This window comes from Podarcis melisellensis (genome assembly GCF_964234715.1).
Source record: "Podarcis melisellensis genome assembly, chromosome: 14".
Lineage (NCBI taxonomy): Eukaryota > Metazoa > Chordata > Lepidosauria > Squamata > Lacertidae > Podarcis > Podarcis melisellensis.
Genome location: NC_138546.1, coordinates 28,624,176 through 28,644,005, shown reverse-complemented (window position 1 = coordinate 28,644,005; position 19,830 = coordinate 28,624,176). Strand labels below are relative to the sequence as shown.

At 43.1% G+C, this 19,830-nt stretch overlaps 1 protein-coding gene and 1 long non-coding RNA gene across 4 annotated transcripts; one reads left to right on the top strand and one right to left on the bottom strand.

Annotated features, from left to right (window-relative positions):
* Positions 1-1,137: 1,137 nt before the first annotated feature.
* Positions 1,138-19,241, bottom strand: SPG21 (SPG21 abhydrolase domain containing, maspardin). Of its 3 annotated transcripts, none has more exons than XM_081888751.1 (9): positions 18,984-19,241; positions 13,891-13,983; positions 7,506-7,667; positions 5,961-6,041; positions 4,605-4,750; positions 4,120-4,228; positions 3,708-3,815; positions 2,785-2,925; positions 1,138-1,849 (listed from the first exon to the last, which is right to left on the bottom strand). In XM_081888751.1, the coding sequence occupies exons 2-9, from the start codon at positions 13,951-13,953 to the stop codon at positions 1,715-1,717; spliced, it is 945 nt and encodes a 314-aa protein (XP_081744877.1). In that variant the 5' UTR covers positions 13,954-13,983; positions 18,984-19,241; the 3' UTR covers positions 1,138-1,714. The 3 variants fall into 3 exon arrangements, with proteins under 3 accessions (XP_081744877.1, XP_081744876.1, XP_081744878.1); XM_081888750.1 differs by having other exon boundaries at positions 18,881-18,993; XM_081888752.1 differs by lacking the exons at positions 13,891-13,983; positions 18,984-19,241 and adding an exon at positions 18,881-18,904.
* LOC309356972 lies at positions 9,954-13,003 on the top strand. Its single transcript, XR_014162979.1, has 2 exons — positions 9,954-12,328; positions 12,861-13,003. It is a non-coding gene; the product is annotated as an uncharacterized lncRNA (long non-coding RNA).
* Positions 19,242-19,830: the final 589 nt, after the last annotated feature.

The following is a 19,830-nucleotide window of genomic DNA, read 5'->3' as shown; positions in this document are numbered from 1 at the left end:
AACCCGAGACCTTCTGCAGGCAAGGCAGATGCTCTAGCAAGGGTCCTTCTACTGAAGAAAACACATCTTTTCCTTTAACTGTTATGGAGTATTTGTGTGTCTGAAAGCAATGGTGCAGATAGATGCTGCCCCTGCAAACAGATTCCCCAGCTGCATGCTTCTCAAGCACAAGAATGCCCTTTGAGAGTGTTACAGCAGAAGACGAATCAGCCATTTATTTTATGTTCTTCATGAAGCAGATTTCATATGAACTTGGATGGAGCATGAGACTTCAGTGCCTAATAAACAGTGGGCAGCTTGATCGACTTGATTTAGAACTGCATACTAAGAACCAAAGCCAATACTTTGGTAATCCATGCTTAACCTCTTATTTTTGTACACCTTAGAGCAGAGGTGGAACTTTGTAGCCCCCCCCCGCCCGAAGTTGATGGACTCCAACTCCCATCATCCTTGACCCATCGGGCCATGCTGACTGATGGGAGTTGAAGTCCAACGAAATCAGGAAGGCCACAGGTTCCCTAACTTTTGCCTTTGAGCTATGCATATGGAAAGAAAGCTGGATAGCCAAACTCTCCTCCTCAGCGTATCAACAGCTACAAGTTCACCGAAAGGAGGAGTTATCAGCTTCAGATTCTATACAGTGATTCTATACAGGCAGGGCCAACCAAGGCTCGGGGTTCATTCCAGTCAGCACAGATAGGATGGTCACCTCTTTGTATTTACCAACAGTATACTTTTCTTAAACTTGTCATGAAGTTTTGTATTTTTAAAAAAGTGCAAGCTTAACATTTGGTTTTTAAATAAACTTATTTTTTCCCTTAACCATTCCCCCCCTCTTTTTTTAATTAAACAGAATCATCGTATCTCATCAGATCCTGGGGTAACCACTAAATTGAGACGTTTGGGGTATTTGAAGTGTATTTATGGTACAGATCAGACTTTGTGAAGCTGGTGCCCTCCATGTGACTCCCATCAGCCCCAGCACATAATGGCTAAGTTGAAAACACCCACAGAACACTCAGTTAAATTAAGCCTGATAGTCTTATTTTTAAAATTGAAACACAGTACCAAATATATGTTTATAGCTGTGTAGGCAGCACAGTTACCGTGCACACTCCTATTGATGGCAGAGGAGCCTTTTTTCCCAAACTGAATTTTTATTCAAAAAAAATTAGAAAGCAAGACAATAAAAAACAAATGTGTTATAATTTCAAATTAAAGCATTAACTGGCAACCATATAAAAAGAAAAATAATAATAGCAATATTGGCACTTCAACAGAGTTTTTTAAACTAAATATCCTATGAATTGTAAGTGAACTTGCAGACATACATAATTCACTCATGATACATACATCCCCCTCTCTGCATGGATATATAAGATTATCCTCTTTAAGAACACAATCGTGAAGGCTTTGGTAGCAAAAGTTCATCCCAGACTGTTGTTTCTAAAACAAGTCATCCAAAGTGATACCCTTAACTCTTTTTTTTTATAATCTGAATTCAGCTCATTTAAACAGTGATGTGACCGAGTGTCCGTAGTTGCATTTCATTTAATGAAATCAGTCCAACCTATTTTAAAGGACACAGTTCTAACCGGTTAAGTACTAAGGAATCAAGGCAAACTGAAAAAGATGCAATTGGATGGGAAGACTTCCAAAAGAAGAAGAAAAGGATAAGACCCTCTGGATGAAGAGATTCTGCGAGTCCCAAGGACTATGACTGCTGCTGCTGTTGCTCTTGCTCACTGCTGGCCTGGAGATTGGCTTTCTGGACTTCAAGTTCTTCTGCGCTGACCATGGAAGGGTCAATTGCGGCATATCTAGTACCATGGAATTGAAGTAGGTGGATCTACAGAATAGGAAAAATAGGCAAAGTGGCACAAATTCACCCTTTCCTGTAAGTCACAGCACTCTGTGATTATTTGTTTCATAGAATGTATACACCACTTGACTATAAAATGCAACAACCTCACAGCAGTTTACAAAAAGAATAAAAAGTTTTAAAACATTTTAAAAGTAGAACCAGTGATAAACTGAATGGCATTCTACATATCTGAGGTGGTTTGTCTTAACAGGAATGTTTTCAGTAGGCACTGAAAAGAGCCCAGTGAAGGTGCTTGCCTGGTGTCAATAGGCAGGGAGTTCTAAAGTGTAAAGACACTGTCACACTAAAAGATCTAGTTCTTAACAAATGCAGAACAAATATTGTATGGCGCCTGTAACAGTGCTTGTTCCACTTTTTACAAAAAAAGCAACAACCACAACCACTGCTGGTGCAGGCTCCACAAGTTTCACACCATCTGAAGGGTTTGCAGTCTTCTAGGAAGAGGCAGGAACCATTCCCAGAGGCAGCACAAGCCGAATGGAGTCAGCTCTATGGAGCAGCATATTTGAACAATGCCAGGCATGTCCATATAACACCCAAACTCCAAATGACTCCAGGAGAGGAACATTTGGCAGTGCCACAAATCTTCTATTACCCTGTGTTTGGCGGTGGCCGGGGGTGGGTGGGGTGGGGATATTTTCTTAAAACCCACAGCAGCATTCCTGCAGCCCAATAATAGAAACCTCTTGACCTTCCTTCCTTTTCTCTCCTTCATGCAACAAGTCTGCCTCCATTGCATGGGGATTTGTAATAATGCGCCCCCCCCCCAGCTTTATCCATCCTCTGATAATCCGTCAGCAATGTTAACGCCACAATGCTTGCATAAACCCCTTTGGCAATGCAGGCAGAGCTCTGTGGTTTCCAAACAACAGCTGAGAAATTTAAAGCTACAGACTTACTTGGACATAGAGGTTTACTTCGGCACTCCTGCAAAGATATGGGAAATTGCCCCCTGTCTTGAGGTGAGCTCTCCTAGCATTGGGGTACAGCTTATACATCTCTTCTTTTGCTTCGGTGGAAAGAGCACTCTGGTCAAACACCTAAAAAAAACAAGCATTCCATGCTGAGAACTGCCTGTAGATCCCATGCATTCTAACAGAGAGACTTTTTTCTGTTTAGAACAGGGGTGGCCCTCTACATTGTCAGTGAACTACAGCTCCCATCATCCCTTGCCTCTAGCCACTGGAGTTCAGCAACGTTTGTGGGGGCACAGGTTAGCCACTTGTGCTTTGTAAGTTCAGCTGTGCAACTCAATCTGCTGTTGACTGTCAAAGGCTCCTTGATAGCTCAGCCAGTAGAGCATGAGACTCTTAATTTCAGGGTCATGAGTCCCAGATGAAAAAGCTTCAGCTGAAAAGGGTCAACTGCAAATCCGCACACAGCTTTTAGTGAAAGAAAAATAGGTGACGCCAACTGATCTCAAGCCCCACACTTCCTACACCTTATTTAAACTCTCCTTCTGTATTAACTTTTAATGTGTTACAACGTTTGATGCCAGAGAAGGAGTTGTGCTGAGCCATCGCTGTGTTGAAGGCACATCCACTTCCAAGATGTTTGTTTACTCTGAAAAGCTCTGCAAACAGCCCACTATAAATTGCTACAGATTATGAAATGACAGCATCTGTCATTTATAAGTAGTACTATTATCCCAACTCTGATAACTGGAGAAAGTAGTCCTATAGGGACACAGCTATGTTTTAAAAATAGGCATGCTCTTGCTGATGTTCTCTCCATTTCCAAAACTGGACCTTGCATCTTCCTAGAATGATGCTCAGTAAGTGTTCCTCTCCCAATCCCACATCCTAAATAAGAGGTAACTTACATCCATGATAGTCACAGGAATGTCTCTGATTTTATGAGGTTCCACGTAGGAATTTTGGCAGTTGAGGGTAAGTCTTGAAGCGAGCTCACTCTGACCCAGGCTTTCCAGCTTTCAGGAAAAATAAATTAATTTAAAAGAAGGTTGTGAATTTGTTTCAGTAAAGAAATAACCAAGCTTATCACAACCTCTGGGAGTTTGAAGCACATTTGCCCCACTCTTCACAGCCAAAGAGGCTCCCAGAACAGTCATAAGCAAGAATACGTTTAAAAAGGACAAACCATGCCTAAGGTTTAATGTGTAAAAGACATGGCACTGAAGGAAGAAAGGATGAAGGAAATAACCAATATTAGATGGGATTTCAGCATGCAAATCTTAAAGCAAAGTCATACAACCCATCACTGGGAATCCTCACCCTATCAACCATGAAATCAATGCCATCAGCCATTTCGGTATCTACAGGACCAGATGCAAAATTCCCAAGGACAATTTTCTTCAGCATGAAGGCAGGCATTAGCCAAAAGCTGAAAAGAGAATTACAGAAAGGTCAATTTTTTTGTTGCTTTCTCCTTCCTCCAGGAGCACTGGATTGTAATGAGAAACATTTTGTATAAACTGAACTCCCTCAGCATTAAAGCATGTACTTGTGACTGCTTGCATTAATACAACAACAGAAGGGATTATATATATATATATCATAACATTTATGGGCTCCAAAAGCTAATTCTAAGAAGTGGAGCAGTTCTTCCATTTTTTTAAAAACTGCTTTGCAAAGGCTAAGCTGTATTTGCCATAACTCTACCTAACCCAAAGTTCACAAACAGTAGGCAGGAAGTGGCCCTTACACCCATCTAAAGGACAACCCAAAACCTGTATGTTTTGCCTACATACATCTCTCACCTGTTTGCCGTCCATGTCTGGTTGAAAATGGAGGTGTCGCTGAAAGCGTTGCACAGAATCAGAGACTGGACTCTGGGAGACTTGTGAGTGTATTCAGCAAATTTCTGAGCAAGGAAGCCCCCCAAGGAAGCACCAAAGATGTGAACCTAATTTTAAAAGTAAAAGATACCGCAATAAATAACAGCAACATCCTTTGGCTAACTGTTTTTATTAAGGCATTTTGTATGACATTTTGCATTCAAAAGCACTTGAAAGCTAGGCCAGTATTATGACTGTTTTGTAGGTGGAAAGTGGAGAGAGACTGGTTTGCCAAAAACTACCTGGTGAGAGTCAATGACAGAGATGCATTTTAAACCAGGTGGTTTCTCGTTCATACTTTGCTCTTAAGGACTACGCCAGGAGTAGCCAATGTGGTGCTCTCCAGATGTTGTTGGACTACAACTCCTATCTTCCTCAACCACAGGCCATGCTGGCTGGAGTTGGTGACCCAACAACATCTGGAGGGCACCACCAGGCTGGCTGCCCTTGCACTACGCCAAACCACGGGGTGAGGAACCTTTTTCATCCCAAGGGTTGCATTCCCTTCTGGGCAACCAGGACAGTATAGTAGCCTGGTTTCTTTACACTCACACAACCCTCTCCATCCTCCATCTAGGCAAACAAGAGGCACTATTACAGTTCAGTGAAATATTCCTGCCAAGTAAAACACTCAAGGGGTGAAGCAAGACCAGTGAAGTGTGTGGCTTGGGGAGAGTGCCAAGGGCTGGCTAGAGAGATTTGGGAGCATCGCAACCAGCTCCTGGGCCTGCGGTTTCCCAGGCCCTGCTATAATCGCTCTCATGGTATTTTGTAGAGAAAGTTGTTCCAAATAAGATTATCCTCCCCATTTGGGATTTCCCAAAGTTTATCAATTACATTCATAGACAATGGTCCTTGCAGAAATAAAGTAAGGTCTACCAGACAGAAACATATTTCCATTTTTCTATAAATCACCCTGGGGCCTTTTCGACAAAAGGTGGGCAGGGGGTATATAAATTCAAAAATAACTTATACTCTTTCACACACAGCTTATGCAAGCTTCCATTCAACAGTTACTATAAACCATTTTAGAAAAAATATATTTTGGAAAATTTATTACAATTTAAGAACAGCCAAGTCCTACCCAGAATATGCTGTCTACTTAGAAAAGGTCCTGAAAAAAGGAGCAACCAAAAAAATCAATCAATGGGGTTGGAAAATAACATGAGAGGGCTCTCCTTTGTTGGAGCAATTAAGGTTATTCTGAATAAACTCTAGGCTTTTTACCTAACATTTCTATTGTAAGCACAGGCTATTTGTCAATCTCAGGGCACTAACTTTATCCAGCTGTAGATGGTCTAATAGTTTTCTGAATCCATCGCAGAACTCAAAAATTTCCCAGTAAACTGGATACTGCAGCTAAGATAAGAAAGGTAGGTTAACAATGACATGAACAAAGACAAAGATGTAAAAACATGCATTTTAACCCTCTTCACCAGTAAGCATAATTTAAGAACCAGCTAGCAACTTAGACAGACACCTGCATGGTATATGGGGAGAAGCCCACCTTGTACGAGGTCAAAGCATGCTATGAAACAACCTGCAGCCCTTCAGATGTTATTGGGTTCCCATCAGTCTCAACTAGAGCAGTCAACAGTAAAGCATTATGGCAGTTGTTGTCCAATAATATCTGGAGGGCCATAAGTTCTGTACCCTTGTGATAAAGCAAGCTCGACTGAAAACCCATTATTCTCTGTCATCCAAGTCTGGATTTTCAATATTCAATTATTAATTTTTCATTTTTAGTTTTACCCACTAGCCCCATGGTTCCCAAAGGGGCAATTTGATTTTTAAGGGGGGCAATTCAAGAATGAGTTATTAACAGTTAATGGCCTTTTAGTCTTCCTCCACATGAATAGGGGTTCACTTTTTGAATAATAAGAATTATATGTCATGGGGGGGCACCAGGATTTTAGAGATGCTTAGGTGGGGCATGGCCAAAAAAACGTTGGGAACCACTGCACTAGCCCCTAGCCTCTTAAAGTTTTGCCCACTGGCCTCTAAAAGGCAGCACTAATAGGGGGGAAATGCACAAGTTTGCACCCCCATCTACGTTTCAAAACAATTTCATTAGATGTAGTTACAGAAAAAGTCAGCCATGTTCTCAAGCTGGTGCCTTCCAGATGCTTTGGACTACAATTCCCATCAGCCTCAGCCAGTATAGCTGGGGCTGTTGGAAGCCACTGTCTATTTAGAGGACACTAGGTTGAGGAAGTTTATTCTGTTTTATGATCATCATTAGGGCTTGAAGCTTTTTATAACAGTCCAACGAGTGTAAGAAGCCCTGGAATCCAGAAGCTAAACCAACCTAGACTCTCCAAATGTCACCCGAGATTCACTATTCTCCAGTGGATGGGAGTTCCAAGAGCTTTGCTGACATGCATAAAATTAGCACATGGGAGAGAAGTGGGAGGGAGCCCCTGATCAATCTTCTATCACTACAGGGGAAAGATATGCACCTTCCAAGAGATGTATATCCTAAGTTTTAAGCCTCAGCTCTTAAGACGCTCTCTGTATTATAAGGCTGGAATTCTAAACTGAATTACCAAAAGGAATGTACTCTCATTAAATAAAACCACCAAGGTTAAATGCGATCTGAAAACCCTTAGTATCAAATTTCAGAGCAGGCTTTAGGGACAAAATATGCACTCAAGTAATGTAGGCACATGAAAAAGCTGCATGACCAGAATTCCAAAGGACAGGCTCGGACGGCTGTAGCTGAAATCTAGTACATTTCATACTGCTTTGAGAACATACATAAAAAGACAGATTTAACATTTGCTCAAATGCTGAGAATTTCAGGGCTGTGCCGAAGATACTTACAGCAATGACTCTGTAACCCCATCCAGACAAGGCTAAAATCTGCTGGAAGAAAACATCAGCCGTTCCACTGACAGGTGGGAGAAATATAAGGGGGCACCGAATATTACGGGGTCCTGCATCATAGAGCGACCAAACTTTACTGTCATCGTCATCTACTATAATCTGTAAAATAAATGCAGAGAAGGTAAAAGTGGCTTCTTCTAATGCACATAGTAGTTAGTATTCCTTCAGCACAGCCATCATTGAATTCTGGGTGGTGGTGTCATTGGGGCAGGATTTGGGGGGGCAGATAACCATGGCACCAAATGAGCAGAATGAGCTCCCCGAATACAGTAGGTCTGGCTTAACACAATCTAAAGCAAGATTAATGCAGAGTAGCATCTAAAAGCGGGAGGGGGGGAAGACAGACAGACAGACGGAATAAGACAATTAACTCCAGAGTCTAAAATTTTCTGCTACTCTGATTCCAGGAATCTCTTGCACAATCCTTTGCAAGATCGTGTCATGCAAAGAGATGAAATAATTAATGGCTTTGCCATGCCCACTCCAGACTGGGCTTCAAAAAGAGCTTTATAAAAAAATGATTTCCCTCCCTTCTCTCTGACTGTTTAGACTCCTCCAGACAATACTGTTGTGGATCCCAATCTGCCTTCCCCCACCCCAAAATGGTCACAGGCCAAAGCAAAGTTAATGTACTCAATACGCATGTCATACGCCAACGCAGAAGAGCAGGCATGGAACTCAATCATGTGAGCATCAGGACATTCTGCTTTGGAACAGATCCAAGTTAGAAAAGACGTAAGCAAATCTAAAATATTCAGAAGTCAGACTTTCTCCGCTCTCCCAACACGTCATCACCAAATCATGAGACTGAAAAAATATTGGGGGATGGAAAGAGAGTGGTTTTGCTCTTCAAGCTTCAGAGGAAAGAAACATGCAGCTGACTTCCTTTTTTAGACACTGCAAGTTGAGCAAGGAAACAAGACTCTCTCAGCAGCCATTTCGGATCCAAAACCACTCTGAGTATGGAGGAGTCACTCAGATAAGAAAATAATTGGTTAATGGATGCATGTAAAACACCTACACTATGGGTTGCCAATGTGGTGCCCTCCAGATGTTATCAAACTACATTTTCCTTAATCCCTGGCCACTGGCCATGTTGACTATGACTGATGGGATTTGAAGACCAAAAATATCTATAGGGCACCACTTTGATCAACCTGGACTTACATTCATTAAAACGGGAATGGCTGTTCTGTGGCCTTCCAGATGTTGAATTCCACCTCCCATCAACCCCAGTTAGCCTGGCCAATGGTGAAAGATGATGGGAGCTATTGCAGAGCCATCCCAAATTAAAAGATGGGCACAATTCATTGCATGTCTACTTAGAAGTAAATCCCATTAAGTTCAATAGAACTTGCCCCTGAGTGTGTAGCCCAAAGTAATTTTTTTAAAAAAATTGCTCTGGCTTTAATATGAACATTGCTCTGAAGATGGGTCACAATTATAAACTAACCATGATATTAGAAGTGCTTTAACTTTACTTGTTAAGATTTACTGAAGTACAATCTGTGTCTACTTTATCCAGGAATGTTTAGTGCAATAAGCTCCAGGTTTTTATAATAATCCCTTCACTTCCAAGAGGCTAAAAAAATATGGGTGAAATCCAATTGTGGTGTTTCTTGCACTCCCCTCCATGCTCCAAAGATCTCTTCTGGAGGGTTCAGTGATCCTCCAAAACAGATAAAGGGGAATGGAAGGCAAACCTTGTTGTGTCCAGATGGCATTTCATTGGCTCTTGCCCTATGTCAGGGGTCAGCAACCTTTCTCAGTTGTGGTCCGGTCCACTGTCTCTCAGACCATGTGGTGGGCCAGACTATATTTTGGAAAAAAATAATACAGTAATGAACGAATTCCTATGCCCCACAAATACTCCAGAGATGCATTATAAACATAAGGACACATTCTACTCATGTAAAAACACATTGATTCCCGGACCGTCCGCGGGCCGGATTGAGGTGGTGATTGGGCTGCATCTGGCCCCTGGGCCTTAGGTTGCCTACCCCTGCCCTATGTGTTTACTCTCAATACAGTATTCCATAACATGAATAAGCGAAACCCTCACCCTGTGTTTAAAACAATTACAAAACCCACATTAATTTATCTGATTGCAGATTACACCAAAATCTTCTGTGTATAAAAATGTTCAGTTTATTCAATCATTGTCAAGTTAGTTGAACTTCTCTAGCTGGAAACAATAGCACAAATTCAGCTGTTCCTCCTCCTCCACCACCACACAACGCCTCTATTAACATCTGAAAGGAAAGCAGCTGGCAAAACCTTAAGAGCTGGTTGGCTAGATGTCTCTGGTCTGCAGTAAAAGCTGTACTTGAGGAAGCATGTGAAAGATCACATGTTGCTAGAAAATCTTGCACTGTTCACCTAAAACAAAAAAGACTCAGAGATAATCCTAAACAGGGCTGCATGCCAAAAATCCAATACCAACAAAGTTCCTGTCCAGTCTCCTTTTCACTTTTTCTTTTCTTTTTTTGTATTAGAGAGAATTTCCTGTAGAGGTGCACCCCACTGAAGAGAAGTGCTTGAATGCAGGTCTACTCAGCATACAATATTAGCCCTGATTCATACGATCTTTTCTAACCACAAACCACCCATGAGATTTCAGCCTGTACATTCCAGCCAGCCAAAAGATTCTCTGAATGCATGCTCACTGCTGAGATGATAGAGTTCACCACATCACATGATGCTAACTGTTTTCTGGACATGCCGTAACCCAGTGGCTGAACATGTTTTTTGATGCAAAGGCTCCCATGTTCAATCTTTGGCATCTTCAGGTAGGGTGTGGAAAGACCCCTGACTAATGTCCTAGAGGGCCACTGCTGCCTACCTAATCTACACTTTTCAAAATAGGATGCAAAGCAAAACGGAACCATCATTCTCTGAAATCCCCATTTCTCCAAATTCTGCGATGCAGTTCTCCAGCCAAGTAACGTGTGCAAAAATGCATATCTAGGGTAAAATATGCATATAAATTCATAGGTGAAAAGGTAAAAGTAAAGGACCCCTGGACGGCTAAGTCCAAAGGTGACTATGGGGTTGTGGCACTCATCTCACTTTCAGGCCAAGGGAGCTGCCGTTTGTCCACAGACAGCTTTCTGGGTCATGTGATCAGCATGACTAAACCGCTCCTGGTGCAACAGAACACTGTGACATAAACCAGCGCGCACAGAAACTCCATTTCCCTTCCCACCACAGTGGTACCTATTTATCTACTTGCACTGGCATGCTTTCAAACTGCTAGGGAGGCAGGAACTGGGACAGAAGAACGGGAGCTCACCCCATCGTGCGGATTCGAACCACCAACCTTCTGATTGGCAAGCCCAAGAGGCTCAGTGGTTTAGACCACAGCACCACTCGCATTAGCGAAAATAGCATACAAAAAGTGCATAATATGAAGGAAAGTAGCTTTGCAAAAAAGTGTATGTTATCAGGAAATCACACTTTTAAAAAAAATCACCAACTGATACAGAAACGTGGAGAACTTAAGAATTAAAAAATGAGAAACTGAGAAAAACTGAAAGTGAAAGATTTGCTCACTGATACCAGTGAGTCATATGACACAGATTCCTACAATTCACCACAATGAGCACAATACACCGATTTGAAAAATAAACCTCTCTCTGGAATAGCACAGTTGGTAAAGCATGAGTCTCTTAATCTCAAGGTTGTGGATTTGAACCCATGCTGGGCAAAAGATTCCTGCCTGACTAGATGACCCTTGAGGTCCCTTCCAACTCTACAATTCTATGATTCTAAGTATCACGATAATGTTGGTTCCATGCTTTCAAGGAGTCTTACTGTGATTATTCAGCTAAGCAACAATTATTTGCACAGCTGCGATTCAGGTTGATGAGAAGCACGTTAAGGAAGATGCCAGGTATTTCGTAACAGAACAAATACTCCATCTTGTTGTAGTTTTATTTTCTGCAGCCAGGGAGGGCAGGGCATTCAAATTAATTCCAGTCTGAGGTGATGAGCAGAAGCAGCTGTGACGTTTTTATTCTCTCTCCTCCTGTGGGCACAGGGCAGAGTTCTCCACAGGGAAGGCATGCTCACACACATCTCATCACACTACCTTCCCTCTCTGTGGCTGCTATGCTTTGTAGAAAGACAGCATTACTCAAGGGAGACATTGGCCTCAGACACCAACGGCTATTGCTTCATAGAAAATTCCCGTAGGTCTTCAATATGCACCATTCACAACCGTTGGGTTGTGGTCCAACAGAATGTGCTTGCAAGAGAGGTTAAAAATAATATTAAAAGGTTTTTTTGGCTATGTCCGAAGTAAGAGGAAGAACAAGCAAGTGGTAGGTCCTCTGCATGGGAAGATGGAGAAATGCTATTGGGCAACAGAGACAGGTGACGTTGCCTCTGTCTTCACCCAAAAGGAAAGTGATGCCCAACCTGGTGATAACAGAATAAAAGATGTAAAGAGGGAGCTGCAACCCAAGATAGGAAAAGAGGTAGTAAGGGAACACCTAGCTACTTTAAATGAATTCAAATCTCCAGGGCCTGATGAGCTGCACCCAAGGGTACTAAAGGAGCTTGTGGATATAATTTCAGAGCCTTTGTCTATTATCTTTGAGAATTCTTGGAGAGTAGATGAGGACCCTACAGACTGAAAGTGGGGAAATATTGTCCCCATCTTCAAAAAGGGGGGAAAGGAAGACCCAGGTAACTACTGACCGGTGAGCTTGACATTGATACCAGGGAAGGTCCATAACAGGTAATTCAACAGTCGGTCTGTGAGCATTTAGAAAAGGATGCTGTGATTACTAAGACCTAGCATGGGTTTCTCAAAAATAAGTCATGCCAGACCAATCTGATTTCTTTCTTAGGTGGAATAACAAATTTGGTGGATCAGGGAAATGCTGCAGATGTAGTGTATCTTGGTTTCAGCAAGGCTTTTGACAAAGTCCCCCATGATATTCTCGCAAGGAAGCTGGTAATATGTGGGTTGAACAAGGTAACAGATGGTGGATTTGTAGCTGGTTGACTGACCAAACACAGAGTACTCATTAATGGTTCCTAGTCATCCTGGAAAAAAGTGACAAGTGGGTGCCGCAGGGTTCTGTACTGGGCCCTTTGATGTTCAACATCTTTATAAATGACTTGGATGAAGGAATTGAGGGGATGCTCATCAAATTTAAAGATGACACCAAACTGGGAGGGGTAGCTAATGTTGCAGAAGACAGAATCAGAATTCAAAATGACCTTAACAGATTGAGAACTGGGTGCAAGCTTAACAAAATGAATTTCAATAGGGACAAATGTAAGGTTCCGCACTTATGCAGGAAGAATTAGATGAACAAATATAGAATGGGGACACCTGTCTTACGAGCAATGCATGTGAAAAGGATCTTTGGGTCTTGGTGGGCCAAAAGCTTAACGTGAGTCAACAGTGTGATGCAGCAGCAGCAGGGGGAGAAAAAAAGAGGTAATGCTATTCTAGGCTGCATCAATAGAAGTATTGTGTCCAGATCAAGGGAAGTAATAATACCACTATTCTGCCTCGGTCAGACCACGTTTGGAATACTGTGTCCAATTCTGGGCACCACAATTTAAGAAGGATGTTGACAAGCTGGAATGTGTGTAGGAGGGCAACCAAGATGATCAAGGGTCTGGAAACTAAGTCTTATGAGGAGCGCTTGGAGGAACTGGGTATGATTAGCCTGGAAAAGAGGAGACTAAGAAGAGATATGATAGCCATCTTCAAATATCTGAAGGACTGTCACATGGAGGAGGGAGCAAGCATGCTTATTTTCTCCTGCTCTAAAGGGTAGTACTCAAATCAATGGCTTGAAGTTGCAAGAAAGAAGATTACGACTAAACGTTTGGAAAATTTTCAGACAGTAAGAGCTGTTCAGCAGTGGAACAGACTCCCATGAGAGGTTGTGAACTCTCCTTTCGTTGATGCTTCGATCCTGGAATTGTTGCTCTTAATCCCCAGAAGGCAACAATAATTTTCTGTATGGCAAGTCAACCCAGCAAGGTCAGGATTTATGGGCTTGCCCACATACTACAAATTATAGGCAAACATTGCAGAAAATTCCACACATGTAATATGGACATACAGAACATAGGTGTCTATGGACCTGATATACATTTCAAGTTCTAGGGTCCGGCTCATTATGCCCCTGAGTTTGCAATTAAGGATCAAGTAAACAGCACCAGAAGATCCCTCACAGACATGTCCTTGGAATCAGAGGCAAAATCAATCAATCAATCAATCAATCAAACAAATATTCCATCCTTCCTCCCAAATGAGAACAGGCCCAGGGCAGCAAGAATTAAAAACTGGACCTACCTTTTTTAGAGGAACTGTACTTCTGAACCAGTTATAGTCAGGAGAGATTTTAATCTCTCCCATGGTGGTAACGAACCCAAGGTAAAGAAAAACCTGAAAACACAACAGGGGAAATGTTTCAGACAAAGTAAATAAAATGTAGGATCACTTATATACTTGAGAGAATTTCTTCAGGGTAAACCTGCTTTCAGGTCCGCCATACCGCTATTCCCTGACCTGGTTTTGGGGGGGAAATAAAGGAATTTTTTCCCCCTTTATTTCCCCCCCAAAAAACTAGGTGCGTCCTATGGGACGAAAAATACAGTACATGTTTTCTAGTTAGATGGCACAAGGGAGCTAAGAGACCAACTGCCTCTTCCTAAAAATAAAATACAACTGCTGCTAAAGGACCAACTGTGCATAACAGAAGATGAACCACTGTTGTAGCTCCATGTAGGCCAAACAGTACGGGAAATGAAGCACATTTTGATGAGGGTTATGGGTCAAAGCCTTGCAGAGTGTTAACAAGCAAAATGGCACAGCAGAAACCTTAACATGAAACTAGTATTTTGGCTATACATTGTAAATAGAGTTGTGCACCTTGCACAATTCCACATTCCTAAGAATCAAACTCAAGCACTCCTCCCAGGACACAACTAGCATTTTGTATTATGAAAGTGTGCTTAAAAATGCACAGGCAGTATTGCAAAACTCTCCAGGGTTTCAGAAGATGGTGCTTCCAAGCACCTTTCTCACAACCTCTAGGTCACTTCTCCCTCACACTCCCCTTTCCAAACTTTCCAAATTCTGCAAACATTTGACTGTCAAATGCAGAATGTGAATTCAGCAAAACATTGCAAAATACTGTTTACAGGCTGTGTTGACTTGCACAGCCTCTTTGGACGCAGAACTTCGTCGATCAAAGTTTCCCAGGTATGAATACGAACTTATTTGTATTACAGCCATGTAATATGCCCTGGGCAAAACCTAGGGCCCAAGAAAATGCCTAAGAGGAAGCATCTGCTTACCCAATCTAAGGGCACAATAAAAATGAATCTGCACAGTGGTTAGGAGTTAGGCAGCATACACACCATATATTTAAAGCACACTGCTCCCCCCAAAGAACCTTGGGAACTGCAGTTTGTTAAGGGTGTTGGGAATCGTAGCTCTGTGGGAGGGTAAATTACAGTTCCCATTATTCTTTGGGGAAAGTCATGTGCTTTAAATGTATGGTGTGAACACTGCCTTACTTTGTAGCTACAACCACCCCACAGTTTCTCTTTTTGTCACCTATGATTTAATACTACCGATGACGTCTTGGAACACAACGTAGCAAATAGTTCCTCCACTTTTAATTCTTCTCTACCAATATGCCTTGAACTAACTAACTCACCAACATTCAGTGCTACCCCGGGCCCTGAGACTTCTACAGGTGCAGACAATGTTATGTCAGACAATTCACAAAACCAAGCCCTCAAAACCACCTGCGCCTTACCATTTAGGAAGCTAGATAACATCTCAATCAAAACCAGCAGTAAAATTCAAAACATCACTTTCTATAAAAGCCAGATGTACCAAATCTAAACTGGAAAATACTTATGTGGAAAAACATTTCATGCATGCAGTACAATTAAAAGGCTGTGCTGTTGTTTTATTCCTCTGTTTTAGCCATAAATCTTCTGTTGATCACTTAAGTATGGAGTGAAGCACAGTCAGCTATTCTTCCTGGTTATAACTTATACTGTACAGCCCTTCTTCCTTACAACTCAAGAATAGTTTCAGACCCAAGTTTTAAAGGGATTATTTCCAACTTCCACCAACAACTAATTAAGCTCCAAGTACTGCAACCCTCTGCATAGACTTGTAATCCAGATCATAGGATAGACCCAAATGATTTTTATTCGTTTACTCGTGCATTCCATACTCTCGAGTCAAAGGTAGAAACCAGAAAGATTTTCAGTATTAGATTTTAGACGCTTCACATGCTCTATAGTGTGCAAAGACACAGGACTTTGTACATGGCTTTGAACGGATATAGCACCAAAATATTGATTTGTTGCTGGGAGATGCATGGAACAGACTCGAACACAGAGATTTACAGCACTGGGTGCATCTAGGCAACTCCGTGGGTACCTGGCAATAAGCTCCCACTTCCACCCCCATAACCCAGGCTCCATGGCCAAATGCAGCCCTCCAGACCTCTCCATTTGGTTCTTGGAAGTCTCCCCATGTCATACCCCTCATTGACCCTGCTTCACACCCCAGGTGTTTCTGCCTGGCTGGAAGGTATCTATTAACAAAGGTAATGCCCCTTGCTTGCCTAGACGGAAGATGAATGGGGGTGGGGGAGTATGTTTAGAAAGTGCAAATGTAAAATTTACATGTATTGCTGTACCTACTTTTTATCTTTTGTTCTGCCCCACAACTGGCATGCTTCCCCCCACCCCAAAAGTTACCCAGAAGGGAATGCAGGACCTGAGAAAGGTTTCCCACCCATCATAGCCTTCTCCAGCATCATCACATCGCCCTGAACAAACTCATCAGCTATGTTGGAATCCAGAACCCAAATTTCAACACCATCACTACAGCACTCTCCCCACTTGCAAGTTTCAGCAGCTGGCATTCAGAGGCATCCTGACCCCAACACAGAGATAATATTTCCTTCCAATTCATCCCAAGAAAGGCCCTAGAATATGTCGTGTATGTATTGGGTATATACATATTTTGTTTAACACTGAAGTTATGAGATAGATTTCCATCATGCACCAATTTTGAAAAGCACAGCGTAAATGTAATAAACCAATCCATTTCATTTGGAAGCCCAGAGTTTGTTTTGTAAAAGTCCTTAGTATTACACCTGTCTCACTTCTTCTTGGGCCCTGAACTCCCATCACTGGGCTCTGTGAGCTGAAGCTCCATCTTTTCATTCTTACTGGGCTTCAAATATTCATTTGATCACAGTACAATCCTACGCATATATACTCAGAAGTAAATCCCACTGAGTTTGGTGGAACTGGTGCATTTAGGTTTGCAGCCTTACACCACAGTCCTAACACCCTGATCATTGATGCCAGAGGGGTAGGACATAGCGAAGGTGATCCTCTGTCAACCACAGCTGGTGGAGTGGGAGTGGCTGTACTGCTGCTGCAGCCCCTACTGCAGGCAGGAAAGTTCCCATCGGAAGACCTGAAATGGGGTGTTGGCAGCTTTGGAAGCAAAGCCCCACAGATCCTCTGAGGGGACCAATACTTTTAGGCCAAACTTTGAGCTAGGGGGAGAAGGAGGAACACTTTTCTCCCACCTTGGCCAATACAAACCAGCAGGGCTTCCGATGCAGTAGCTACTTTACCTGCTGCTGCCTGACTCAGGTTTGCTCTCCCTGTCCATTCAAATAAAAAGGTTGTTTTTGATGTTCGTTTCTGTAAGTTGCTCTAAGTAGCTTTTGTGGAAAAACAACAACTAAAAAACAATAACAAAGACACTCCTAGATTGTCCAGGCAGCAGATTTCAACTTTTTAGTTTATTTCGAGTAGGAGCACTTAAAAATAAATCAAACTTCAAAAAAACAGCACAATCTTTGAAGAGGCATTCTCTCACACATAAAAGGGAAGGCCTTTTCCAGAAACCTGCCACAACACGTGTGCTTTACTATATATACACGTAGCACTGTTGTGTGTGTGCAGGGAGCTTGGTGTGAACTTTAAAGCAGAAATTTATGCAACACAGGATCAAGTCTTGCAGAGTTCAATGGCGCTTTCACTCTCCCACTGAAAACCAGTTTTTGTTTTCTTGGTTATATGATTTTGCTTTCCATAAATGTATAAGACAAAACATATTTACCTGCTACTTTTCTGCATAAACATACAATTATAGCTTCCCCACCAAGTCTTTGGCTTAATCCATTGGGTTGCAATGCTAACCCTGCTTGTCCGAGAGTAGGCCCCCCCACTGAATTCAAATGTATTTACATCAGAGCAGGTGTGGTTTGGATTGCACACACACTCCTCAACCCCTACTGGAAGTAAGCCAGATCAGCAGTAACAGGTCTCCTCAATATTCTTCACTTTCCCTCCCCTTCTCTCTTTCCACTGCCCTCCCTTTCAAAGTCATAGACTGTATGCTGCTCAGGGCAGAGGCCTGTGTTTTTCCTTACGTTATTCTGTTAAACACTATGGATACTTGCTGGTATAAAGAGTGCACAGGCGCTCCAAATGTGTGTTAAGAGTTAAGAACTCTCACCTGATTAAAGAAAGCACAATAAATTACACCTACACACCAACAACAAAGTGCTTGTTAAAAAAAATCATAAACTTTGTGAGTATAAAGCAATCATGTTTACAAGGCATTACAAGGCACATTGCAAAGTTAAATGCATCCCCCCATTTCCCATAGCCGCCTTTTTGCCCAGGACCTCCCCCCTCCACAGCTTAGCCCTTTTCCCAACCTCCCCTTCCTGAAAAATATACAGTGATACCTCGGGTTAAGTACTTAATTCGTTCCGGAGGTCCGTTCTTAACCTGAAACTGTTCTTAACCTGAGACACCACTTTAGCTAATGGGGCCTCCTGCTGCTGCCGCACCAACGGAGCACGATTTCTGTTCTCATCCTGAAGCAAAGTTCTTAAGCCAAGGTACTATTTCTGGGTTAGCAGAGTCTGTAACCTGAAGCGTATGTAACCTGAGGTACCAGTGTAAATATTATCATTTCCACATCAGCTATCTACAACAAGCTACCCACCACAGAATACTTTAGACTCACTGTTTAGGTAAATGCGCACACCCCCTTCCCTCAGAGAACTTCCCTCTCCCACCTCCCTTCGCCTGCACGCTCACAACAACCCTGCGAGGTAGTCCAGACTGAGAAGGCGAGTTTCGTGGCTCGGTGAGGGATTTCTGAACCCGTCGCGGTTCCTGCGCGCTCTTAACCGCTTCCACCACGCGCACTCTCAAATTAACAGCAGTTAGTTAATTAACAGCACCTTATTCGCCATAACTACCCCTTGGAAACTTACTTCCCTCATCTACAGGAGGAGGTAACAGCAATACACGCGCCTCCTCCCTGTACCCCATCGACCTCACTGAGGTCCCGAGCCTTTGATCCCCTCCATTTCTTACCGGATCTTCCACAGGGCGGAGCGGGGGGTGTTGAGGGATAGCCCAATATCGTATTCCCCCCCCCTCTTCTCACGTCAGTGGTATCTTCCCAGCCCCCTCCGCCGCCGCCGCCGCCGCCTCTTCCTCGTCCCGCGGCGCCCTCAAGCAGCCAACCCCGCTGCTCTCCCGCCCCCGCCTCCCAAAGCGGGCGGGGCGCGGGCCAACGGCGCACGCCAATCACTCGACGTCACACACCCCCTAAAAGGGGCAAGGACCCGATGGAAGGAGCCTGAGCTCGACAGGCTCCATAGCTACCGAGGCGGAAGGGCTCCTGTCACGTGATTTGAAGAAATGAGTGGGACGGGGGAAATCACTTTACGCGCAAGCGCACACGGGGCCGGGGAGGGAGCAAACGGCTGGCGTTGTGGTTGGAGGAACTACAACTCCCATGAGCCCCAGCCACTAAGGCCAATAGGTAGAGATGATGGGAACTGTAGTCCAGCAACAGGCCCACAGGGTAGTGTCTCACCTCCCCCCCCCCAACAATTTAAAATGTCGAATACATGTTATTTATTTGTTTTATTGCGTTTATATCCTGACTTTTCTCCAGGGTGTTCGCACCCGATTCTATCAACCACCCCTTTATTTTAAAATCCGCACAATAGTCCTGTGAGGTAGGTTGGGGTAAGATATAGTTATAGTATATGGCCCAGGGGCTCCCAGTAGGCGCTCTGGCTCAGTTATGCTTGAATCAGTTTTTCCTCGCAAAAACCCTGTGAGGCCGGTTAGGCTGGGGGGAGATAGTGACGGGTTAGGGGGCACCCGACAAGCTTTGAAGCTGAGTGGGAGTTTGAACACGGCTCTTGCT